Source organism: Drosophila persimilis, unplaced genomic scaffold, assembly GCF_003286085.1.
Source record: "Drosophila persimilis strain 14011-0111.01,24,50 unplaced genomic scaffold, DperRS2 tig00000002-arrow-pilon, whole genome shotgun sequence".
Lineage (NCBI taxonomy): Eukaryota > Metazoa > Arthropoda > Insecta > Diptera > Drosophilidae > Drosophila > Drosophila persimilis.
Window position 1 is genome coordinate 15,213,744 of NW_020825289.1, and position 12,181 is coordinate 15,225,924.

Here is a 12,181-nt window from a genome sequence, read left to right on the forward strand (position 1 = left end):
TAATGGATAGTGTAGTAGTATCTTGTTGTGTCCTAATGGTCTGTCCATCCTTAATATAATTGGTACCTCCCACACTCATTGGGCATTCAAATCCTATCAAAGCCATAACTCAATATGTAACTGCACCGACTATTGTATATGATCTTGTGGGCATTAAACCCAAGTCAAAGCCAACTCCCTCAGACAAAGCCGAATTCTAAGTGGTCACCCATTCGTATACGTATTGTAAATCAAATTACTCATACGACGGAAGGGTCGCCACGGCAGGCTTCGAATGGGGCTGTACAAAGCGATAGGAGTTCTGTGATGAATGTGGTAGTGGAGGAGATAGGAGGCATGCAGCACTAGGCCCGAGGCATGCGGCTGCATTAGCTTGAGCTGCATTTTAATACACACTGCGCAAATAATTCACACTGTAAGCTGCCGCAGCTCCAGTGGCTTCATGGCCATTATTCATGGGCCAGCCAAAGTCGGAGGGGGACACTCATGTATATCTGCGCTGGTGGCAAGGTGAGCAGCGTGGCTGCCCTGAAATGTTGGGCATGTTTTAAGGGCGGCGGGGAAAAAGGGTGCAGCGGACGGGAGAACAACACGTTTATACCATTTCCCAATGGGCTGAGTGCGCTTTTCACTTTTATTGTTGCTGCTGCTCCTGCTCGTACTCCTGCTTTTCGATGCCTGGGTAAGGCCGACCATACATCTGTCTGGCTGTCGGCAAATATGAAGAGGAGGAGCAGGAGGAGCTGAAGAGGCAGGATCAGGAGCAGATGCTGTAGTTGCATTGCCACACATTTATGTATTTATGCGCTTTGCTTTACCTTTACCGAATTTACCTTCTGTGTTGCCGTTTTTATGACAGCTTCCGCTGGAGTGGCGTGCTACATGTGTTTGCAATCGTGTACACTTTTCCTTGTGTCTTTTCCTCGTGTACCTCGAGAGTTTTCCCCCGACCACTGCCGAATGCTTCTATCCCCGGGGCTTTACTTTGTAATGAAAATCTTTTAATCACATACCAGTATACCAGTCTATGTTTGGGTCTGTGCTCTGATTTAATCTTATAAATGGGAATATATTTCTCTCTCTCTTGCTTTGCCACATTGCAAATCATCAACGAATGGCTAACCGCACTCTGACGTACAAATTCGTAGCAACCAATCGGTCAAGAGATTTGTGTGTGACAAAAATTCGTTTCGTCTGCCAGAAGGCCTGTGTTGCCCATGGCAACCCCCTCATCGAATGCGTAAATGATATACGATGATGTTTGTGGGAGTGCGAGTGTGTGTGTTTGGATGAGCCCTGTTTTTGTTTGGAACTTTACGATTTCAGTGCACATTGAATTGAGCCGTAGGGGATGTGGGGGATGTGGGGGGTTGCAATAATGTGTGGCATTTAAAAGCCCGACGACCACAGAACAAAACTCCAAGAAGCAGCAACAACATTTTGGGACATTTACATGTTGCCAAACGAAAAATTCTATGAGAATGAAATATCTATGCGGCTATGGAGATACTCTGTACTTCGGTGTGGCCCATCTTGGAAAACTTCTTCATATACAATATACAGGTAAGCCAACCGATGTTTAATCAAAGAACTTCGGTCGGGAGTTACAGGTGCCGAACAATCCTTGCAAAACATTGTATCCCAAAGACCAAGTAATGGGACTCGAAGCCTCATCCAGGCAGGCTTGCAATCCGCAAAGCCGAACCTTAACCCAAACCCGAACCTATCCCATCCATCCCCTACTCTGATCCGGGAGCAGGCCCCGAACCAGGCCCAAATCTACGGGACAAGCGCAGACGGACGCACAATTCGCATTGTTTGGCTTTTGCTCCTGCCAGCTTAGGCCCGGATTTGTACTCTCTGTGGAAGGAGGATGTGTGGTGTGATTGTCTGTGTGTGTGAATGGTAGAATGTCCTAAAGTGGGTGCGTGTATGGGTGCTTGTGTCTGTGAAATTTTCTGATTTATGGCATTAAATGCACAAAAAATGCCTGAATTGGATTTTATTTGAATTTAATGGGTTTTTAGTGTTTTAGTGTGTTTTAATGCGATCCCTTTGTGGTCGTTTGCAGATTCACAGATTCCAATTTGTTACTGTACATATTTGGTCTGTTCTGGTCAATTTAATGGCAATGCAATTAGGGAATCTCGGCAAGGCGCGTACAAAAACGTAATAGCTTTGGAATTGGGAATTATATCTTCAAAATGCTTTAAATTTCTCGGCAATTGTTGAGTTTAAATTGGAAAAATGGAATCTGGAATAGTATAGAATGGTTAATGGACAATCTCTGGCCTGGCCTACATCCTTTCTGAGCTATACGCCACAGATATCCCTACATACAATCCGCCGTGGTTAAATAAATCTCTCATCTCGTTTGTTAATGCCATAATTCAGCTAACAATGCGCAGGCCATACACAATATCATATTACGTATACGACGTGCAGCACATCACTGGAAAAAATGGGAATACACGACATAGCAACTGGGGGACAGGGAACCAGGGGAAACAGGGGACAGGGAACAGAAGAGTCTGGTGAACAACGGGCCAGGCCATATGCACTACCAATTTATGGCTTCAATAAACATAAAGTTTATAAACTCCCGAGGCGCTGTCGTTGCTCATCATTTGCAGCGGATTGTCGTGCTGGCAGCAACAGGAGAAACAGACCAGGGAAGAGGTCCAGAGTGAACGGGAGCAACGATGGCCAAATAAATAATGAAAAAGAAAAGTGATGTCATAAAAATTTTATCTCTTAACTGGAATTGAGCAACAGGAACCAGGAGCGAGCATCCAGCACCAGGCAGAAGGAGAAGAAGCAGCAACGGAAAGAAGCCAGGAAACAACAAAAGGTAGCAAGCGCAGTATCAGCAGCAGCGGCAACAAAGAGCAGAATAACGACACAAACAACGACATCGCATGGTCACTCTCGTATAAAAAATGACAATGGCAATGCCTTGCCTTGTGTCGAGAAAGAAAGCAGGCAGAAAATGAGAGAGAGAACGAGAAGGAGAAGGAGCAGAGCAGAGCAGAGGGGCCAAACATATGTATGTATGTACATATAATAGCCAGAACCACAAGAGCAAACAAAAAGCCAAACAAAGCTGGCAATGCTGCACTTGGATGCTGCTGCTTCTATACCAGTGTACGAGTGTGTATGAGTGTCCCGTTATAAAGTTACGAAACTGCAAAATACACACAGCATGCACTCACACGCACGTCCGCCACAGCCAAGCATCAACAATTTAACGTGGCACAAAATTGTTTCCGTCTCTCATCGCACCTCCTCCCCTTGCCCCCGCAAGCTTACAGCTTAGCAACGCTGTGTCAAAGGTGGAGCACGAGCTGTACATAGATAGCGGCAGCACAGCGCCCCCCTCCCCCCCCAAAACTACTTTACTATGTATAATGCCATGAAAATATTACATAAAATAATGCTCTTAAAGTTTGTATGAGCACCGACAGCTTCATGCACAATTAGGTGGCTCTGGCACCACGGTCAAGTCTAAGGGGATTTCATTTCCTTTTCCACCTCTGGGCCATGTGTGTGGCGGGCTGCCAGAAACAGCACTCGAACCTGCCAACTTTAATCAGGAGAGCGGAAAAAGGTAGCAGCTTGGATCCAAAGAGGATCCAAAGGATGCTAACAAAATGACAAGTTTTGTAGAGTACTACAGGAAGTAAATGGGGAAAGCAATGGAGTAGATTGGAGACTACGTAGGGCTTGTCGGGGGAGGTTTTTCCAATCTCTAAACATTATTTGTGCATTTAAGGCTCAACAAAACTTTGTTGCATTATTAAAATTAAACGTTTACTATTGGAGAATATATAATCAACAGATACCTTTGACTACTCCTTGTTGTCTTATTTTGTTTTTCGAATGCAATATCAATTATTTAGTTCTGAAGAAATTCTTGCAAATTGCTGCTTAATTCCCAAAAATGGTAAAAATATAATTTAACATTCTATGGCAGCAAAAGGTTTTACGCAGTGAAGATAATAAATCCCATCCAACCCGTTCACAGAATCCAACTTTTACTTTTCGAAGGATACCCTCTGGCTGAAGGAGTGTCGAAGTGCGGGGAGAATGTCTGACGGGCGGGGAGGGGGGTGGAAAGTGCCAGAGAGTGCTGCTAACTCATTTCACAATTTGCCAGCCAGGAACGGTTTTAATGTGAAAACTTTTGTGGCTACAATGTATCCACACGGAAAGGTACGAGTGCGACTGCAGGACTACAGGAAACAGACAGACTCCGCTCCTGGCCCCTGATCCTGTGCAATGATTAAGTTGCGCAAAAGTTCGGCTTCCATTTCTGGCCAACAATGGCTTCAGCCCCCTTTGCGGAGTAAGGAGAGTAAATCGGAGTCAGTGGGCCAAATGCAATCAAATGTTCAAAACAAAACAATTGTTGCAACAGAAGGGGGGATGCAGGCATAACGCATATACAGGCCATACAGTTGCCTTGGTCATGTCTCATTCAATTCCCATCAGAAACATACTTGAAATGAAGCACACTTGTAAATGAATTATGTTTAAACTCTTAAGTTGGTTACGCAGCCCAATATTAACCAATAGGCCATCGATCATAGCCAGTGCTGCAGCACCAGAGTTGTTTGCACTGCCCACTCTACCACATTATAATCCACATACATACATACATACGCATACATACGCTCCCGTTCTCTCTCGTCTTTCCTTCGCCTTCTCTACCGCTCTCTCGATCTGTCGCGCTCTCGCTTGCATAGGCAATTCGGACGCCTGCCCTTGAACCTTGAAAGCTCCGTAGCTCAACACCCACCACGACCATTGAACATTGAGACGCTCTGTAAGAGCTTGAATGTAAATCAAATACAAATAAGCTACAAATAAATGTTACTTGTGCCGTACCGGCACAAACACACGCCCATGGAGGAAAAATGTTACATTTCGATATAATTTGCCTAACAACTATAATCTGCTGATCGTGATCGTATCTTGTACCTTACTGTAATGTTGTATGTGCAGCAAAAGGGTCCTATGTATAGTACACATGTCAGAGTTAAGTTTCGTGACGGACGAATATGTTTGCACATGTGTACTTTATTGAGTTGAAAACGATTTATTCTTTGCATTGCAAACATCTGGTTAAAATCATAATACCTTTACAAATTCAACACAAAGGGGTATTCAAGACAACAGTGCCTTCAGCGAATAAGGAAAAATAGGCAAAGGAAGATACGTACGTGTTGTACGTATGCCCCCGTAAAAGAACAAACAATATATTGAATATGATTTGCCAACAGATGTGGTCCATGCTATTCTCACTCAATCAATAATCCCAGCGGTGGTGGAATACAAGAAGGACTCTCCGTCAACGTCTTTGTCCCTTCAGAAAGTAAGCAGTAATATGAAGAGCAGAGGCTGCTTTCAATTCCGATTTCTCTGGAAATCGAAAGCGGACTACGGACTATGCAAATCCGAGCTTGTCGGCTTCTGTGCCGTGCCACACAATACATTTACATAAAAATGCACTTGATCTAGTTGACGGTGGAGCGTGAGGAGGGGCGCAGATGTGTGTAAATATATCTCCTTACAGCTGTCAATGTGTTCACACGCGTGGTGCCGACTGCCTCGGTGTCTTCATCCGGTCTCCCTTTTCTTTTCGGGAGTTGTCCTCGATGATACGAAAGCTAATCGGCTTTGGGATGGGGTAATACTTTGTGCAAGATAGGAGAATCCTTATCAGAAATCACACAGTTAACGTATTTAACCTGAATGAAATCCATGGGCTTACTCGGATGGGAAAGGCGTACACGTTGCTCTTTAAAATGCAGGCACCTGCAAAGTTTTTCCTTCATATGAAAGGATAATCTTTAAACTGTAAGAAACAAAATCTGTCTTTCCATTAGCACTATTTCGTAATTGGCTCATTGCTGGCTCCGTTCCATTTTAATCTCATGGGCGGGTTCAGTTGCTAAGCAATTTGCACAGCTTCCGTTGGTGAACAACCCCCGCCGCGCCCCGCGCCCCCTGCCTGTCAGGCACTTCTATGAGCAGGCCCAATCGTAGAGGACTAATTAATTTCATGGTACAGGTCCAGGTACAGGTACAGCTACAGGTCAGTGGTTGAGCTGCATGGCTGGGATTACACGCTAAGCCTGTGCTTTGAACGCTTCAATGGCCGAGTGGGTAAATGGTAGGAGCGATGGAAGAGCTGTGCTCGGACTAATTCCCTGCATATAATTACATCTGAAATGTGGCCTTAGTGGCGGGGAGCAGGGACTGGCACTGGCACTGGCACTGGCACTGGTACTGGTGGTACTGGTCCTCAGCCGCTTTAATTTGATTCCATTTAAGCCTTAAGGGAACTTCTGGACACTCAGACATCAATAATAAATGAGATTCGACAAAAGTTGTAAACCTTTTTCGGCACTTATCTGTCACACGTCACACGGCGCCAACATCATTTGTCAATTGTCATGGCTGCCGGCTTAAGCTCTACTGCACTCCACTCTTCTCTTATCCTTTGTCTCTACTCCCACCTCTCCTGCCCCCTTACGTTTCCCGTACTCTTGGTTCATTTACACAGAAGGACACCCGCATACAGAAGTTCTGTTTACCAACGTTTCGTTTCCCTTGTCACGCCCAATTGTTAAAAATGACAAGTAATTAATTTCTGTCCGACCCCGATCCCGACTCAACCCCCCTCCCACACTGACCACAGTGCAAGCATTCTGTGGAGGAATTGGCCACGCTTCGCCCTCAGCTTCCGTGTCCAGGGAGCCATGTCCCTGGCTGGCACATTCCCTAGCTTACTTCGATTGCTTATAATTTGAGGTCAAGTCTCTTGAATTTTCAGAGTGATTTGTCGGCTTAAGGGTTAATGAGTGGCCTGTGGTTTGAGGGCACAATCAGATTGATGTTGGGTAAATTACTTAAATGTTAGAATATCTTCACTGAAGTTGATAGTCTAAACAGGTATCGATTCGGAGCTTCACCGGACCTTGTCCAAAAAACTGTTGGGAGTGCATTTATGGGTACTCGCACATTCTCCCCCTCATTCATTCATGACCATTCAGAGAGCTCTATACCATGACTCGCTCCACATCCTTTGACCACTTGCCGCAGCCCCTTTCAGTCCCATCCAAAGCAGCGTCACAAATGACTTCATTAGCCAGCGCTCCCATTCCCATCCTCCCTCGATGCTGCCGCGGAGACGCTACCTCTATTAGCTGAACATGCCCCGCAACCTACATTCCACATCCACTTAGCGCTGATAAGCTGCTCAGCGGGGGGCATGGCAAGAGCGTCAGGTTAGGTCTGGAGGATACTTTGGGGCAGGAGGAGTGATGACAGCTCCCGGACTGCACACAAATGCCATCATTAACAGGCTGGAAGCGATTTTATTGTGTTTGGCTTAAGCTCTTAACTCTCTCCCCTCTCCGATGTCTTCTCTTTGAGCTCCTCTCATCAGTTGGCCTAATGATTTTCACTCTACAGTGGGCTTAATGGCAAAAAAAGAAATGGCCAACAACTTTCCCGACTGCACTGGCTGCATTTACTGGCTGATGAGCAAAACATGTGTTCCAAAACTTGGACAGAGTCCTTCTCTCTCTCTCTCCCATTACCTCACCCCATTTCTCTGGTACCCCTTCCTCTCTGAGTCTGTCTAATGCTGCAATTTGTAGACCGCTGGTTTTATTACGGCCTGGGGCTGTGGAGCAACGAAGAGCCAGGGCCGGGCCCCATGCTGCTAGCCGCAGGAGGCTCCTGGCTTATGCACCCCATCCATATGTACGGATCCGTACTTAGCTGCTTTTGGGGGCTGGTCGAGAAACTTTCGGCAGCTGGCAAGTTGGCGACATTTTCGGCTGCCAAAAAGTTTCCGAGCTGTGTTCGTGGCGGTTCTGTGAGAGCTCTCGTTCCGCTTTGAGTGGAGTTCATTACGAATGCCGCGTGTTGACTTATGCATAATTACTGTTTTTCATGGCCCCCAGACCAGGATACTACAGACTCTTCAGACCAGAGTAGACTATGGCATGGCGACCAGGCGAGGCAAAAGTTTTTGGACCGCGTTGCACTGGCAGTGCGACTCCCTGCCCCCGCTCTGTTCCGTTTCGCTCCGGCCGGGTCATATGCTCATTTATGTGGATGACGCACTGACCTGTTTCTAATGCAACAAAAACGCTAAGGCGCCTGCCAGGCACTCTCGGTGCAGTCAACTGTGCCCTTTTGCCTCAGGGAGCTCCGAAAGCACCCAGCAGCGCCCACTCCTTGCAGCCGTAGCATACTTTCTGCGCCGCCTGCCTAACAGTTTATTTTACGCACGCCTTGACCAGAGAGCGAGAGAGAGGAAGAGGCTGCAGGGGCGGGCGGCGACTGCAGCACTTTTCCAGCAAGTGGAAAAGTCAAGCGGATAAACAAGAGATTAAAATGTCATAAACAATGCTTTTTGCTCTTCCTGCCACGCCCCGCCCCCGATCCGGCTCCTTTTTCTGCCAAGCAACTTAATGAAAGTCGCTCGAGAGCCCAGAGTGCAGTCGAGGAAAAGTGTTTCCTTTGCTGCAGCGAAAACTATTTTCGAATTGAAACTTTCCATTGCACCCATGTCTGCCCCGTCAAGGGGCTGAACGGGAGATAGGCATCGCTGGGGCAAGTTGAAGCCCCGTCGATGGCAACTCAATAAATTTCCATTAAACTTTTGATTTGTATCTATGACTTTTTGCAGAGAAAATGCAATTGAAATTGCTTTCTGTGGGGGCACAAAAAACGTATGCACGAACATATGTACATATGTAAAATATTCGAACACCCAGCCAAAGGCCAGAGTAGTCCCTGTATAAATGCTGCCTCAAAAGAGTATTCCAACATCGACCAGGGCTCGAAATAACTTTCCATGTTTGTAACACAATTGAAAAAAAAACTTTATTTTCGCTGGGCCTGCGAACAGGAGGAGCGTTACACAAATGATAAACTATCATACAGAGGCATAAATTATGTTCACTCCCGTATTTGCGCAAGAAACAAGTAACTATAAAACACTTAGATATATTCAAGTTTAGATTTACCGACTTGTGGCAATCACACACACACTCGTACTCCCTTGGGGCACACACACATGGGGGGTGGGGTCGTAGTTGGTTTCGATCTATGGGCTACACTAAACGAAATACTGGTTGCACAGTCGTTGCAAGCAAAACTCTCTCGGGACTCTTCATCCCAGACAATTTTCGACGGCAAAGGCCAGCCGCGGTTGGTATTGATGCTGAACGCAGGCTGATCTTTGCCGGAGAAAATTATGAATACGACATAAATTGCGATTGCTAATTTCCTGATTATATGATTGTATGGTTACGGTATTAAGTATTGATTCGTAAATATCCATATATGGACAGACTGAAGGAGGAAAGGAATGAATATCGTTGATTGAACAAAGAAATGGCGAGTGAAACTATGACAAATAATTGCCATTTACTCAGCTCCGGCATTGATCGTAATTGTCTTGCCCTTGGGGTCGTCGAAGCGATCCATCGTGTTGATGTCCATCATCCAGCAGATGCCAATGAATATGATGACCAGCAAAATGACAACTACCATCAGACCCATCAGAATTGCAGGCGAGACGAAGCCCACACAGTCCCAGGAGTCGCCAAAGACGAAGCCTTCCTTGTAGATGCTGCTGAACGGAGCCTGAATTTGCAGCGAGTTAAAGCTCAGGCTGTTGTACAGTCCATTAACGGCAGCCGTCTCCAGGGTGAGGTTTCCGCAGGCGTAGGAGAAAGTGGTGGGTGCATTGATGATGCCAGTGCTGCGGAAGGTCTGTCCGGCGTAGGCCACGTTGGTCAGGCTAAAGTAGCCGCCATCGCTATAAACAACATCGAACGTGAGTGACTTGTCCGCATCGGCAGTGGCCAGTTTAACGGAGAACTGAGTAGCGGGAGTAGTTCCGTTGACGATGCTGATAGAGTTGACCGAGAAGGGGACCCCGTTGTACGACACGCTGGTGTAGAACATTCGAAACTGATTGCCCGAAACCCACATGGTGCCTCCGGTGGTGGCGGCCGTGTCACGGCGCGTGCGACGGTGCACCACAGGGGCGGTGGAAGGTGCGGCCAGGTACAGATAAGCTACCTTGCACTCAAACTGCTTGCTGATAGCGGCAATGGCAGAGTCTGTCGAAGAGCACAATGAAATTAGCACCCATTCTCACTCGCAAACTGATCTGTGTACAAACCATGTGACTCCAGGACAGCCTCGCGGGTATCTTCGTCATCCTCGAAGCTGACGAACAGAGCGGTGCCCACGGAACACTTGGCCGGGCTCGCAAACCGACCACTGGCATCGATGCTGTTGTGCTCCCGCTTGGCGGCCACCGAGCGTAGGGCCTCCGACGGATTCTCCACGCTGGTGTAATACGTCTTGGGACTCACGCCCTGCAGCTGGGCGTAGCAGGACTGCGACTGGGAATTTGAGCACAGGAAGTCCTTGGTGCTCAGCTGCAGTCAGACGAAAAAGCATTAAGAACTAAACTCTGCTATCAGCCATTTCACGTGCAGCACTTACGCCATTTTCCTCGAAGGCCACAACCATGTGATCTTTCAGCAGCGCTGCCAACTGGTCAGCAAACTCCGCCTGGGGCACAGTCTTCAACGAAGGCTTCGCCTCACTGTACAAAGAGAAAGGACTTGGTATTAGCAACACAACTTGTGGCCCGCAATTCTGACCCACCTGTTGGCACCCCATAGGAAGACGGGCGTTTGCTCGGCCAAGGCTGCTCCAATGAAACACAATGCAATCAGCGATTTCCACAACATCTTGCTGGCAGCGCAGGAACGACGCACTTAATGGGGGAAAACAATAAGGAAACAAAACCAGGCATAATGTAAGAACAAAAGAGAACACAAAAACCAAGAAAACCAACCGAAAAGTCAACTCAAACTACAAACGAAAAACGGTGGACAGAATTTTCGCCTTCGCACGAAAAAATTGAGAAAACTTATGACCGACCAAATCATGTGATCGTGTGACCGCGGATTTATCGTTAAAACATACCGTCCGACCCTCAGAAATATACCGTAAATATACTGATTTATATTTTCCATATTCCTCAATTTTTATATTCCGTGGAATATTACTAGCTATATAGAACATTTAGCCATGTTATAATCATTTTATACGATTGACAAATTAATTTTTTACTTGACTGGTTTGTTTTAAATACTTGACTTGTTTTCTTGCTACGGCGATTGCAGTTTTTTCTTCTCAACAACAATATAGCGTCTCGTTATGATGAAAAAACGATCTTAGCCCACTTCAGCCCCTTTATTTAAATAGTTCAACGACTTCAAGTAAATGGCTGAGAATATTAACAATTGTAAATTCTTTTGGTAGATTCATGCCATCTGTCATCTGAACTTAAAAATAAGAACGCTAACTTTCACCGGAACTGCGCTAATATTATTAAATTTTCATTATTTCCGATGGAATATTAAAAAACCACATTGGCTTATAATGGGTTAATCGTTCTCCGTCGCGGACTGGAAACCATATTCCTCGATTTTTATATTCCGTGGAGCATTACTAGCTATATAGAACCCTCAGCTCTGTCGACCTAATTTTATCCGATTATTGAATTAATTTTCTACATTATTGGCTTATTATAAATACTGGCTTTTATTGTATTTTCTCGAAAATAAAGTTTTTAAGCGAAAAAGGTCAAACAAATGAAACGTAATAAAACGTAAGAGAAAAATCGTTCCAATTGTTCGATTTCTTTATTCTATTGAATAATGCTGCCTAACTAAAAACATTAGCTCTGCCCAAATAATTTTCTACCTGATTGACTACTTTTATGTACTCTCTTTTATTGTATAGGGTAGAAAACAAAAGCAAAAAAGGTCAACAAAAAACAGTGGCAACTTGAGTGTGGAATGTCACGTCAACCGGATTTTTTGAACAGGTATACCCTATTTCGTTAATATTATATGAAGAACCTTTTTTCAAAGCTGTTTTAATTTAATTTTAATTTGCCGAAGCAGCTGGATCAGGCGGTGGAGACGGTTGAGTCGAACACTTACCATATGAGGGATATGATACTCATCTATCATGATGAAAAAAGGTTCGTTCTTGAAATATGTCAAGTGAGACACGAAGTTAATTTTTCCCTCCAACATTTCCGGCCGCTTTAAATAGTTAATACATT

General features: G+C 45.5%; 1 protein-coding gene across 1 annotated transcript; it reads right to left on the reverse strand.

Annotated features, from left to right (window-relative positions):
• Window positions 1-8,878: 8,878 nt before the first annotated feature.
• On the reverse strand, window positions 8,879-10,958 carry LOC6593271. The gene is made up of 5 exons (XM_002018153.2): window positions 10,901-10,958; window positions 10,708-10,819; window positions 10,543-10,645; window positions 10,214-10,475; window positions 8,879-10,151 (listed from the first exon to the last, which is right to left on the reverse strand). The coding sequence occupies exons 2-5, from the start codon at window positions 10,791-10,793 to the stop codon at window positions 9,451-9,453; spliced, it is 1,152 nt and encodes a 383-aa protein (XP_002018189.1). The 5' UTR covers window positions 10,794-10,819; window positions 10,901-10,958; the 3' UTR covers window positions 8,879-9,450.
• Window positions 10,959-12,181: the final 1,223 nt, after the last annotated feature.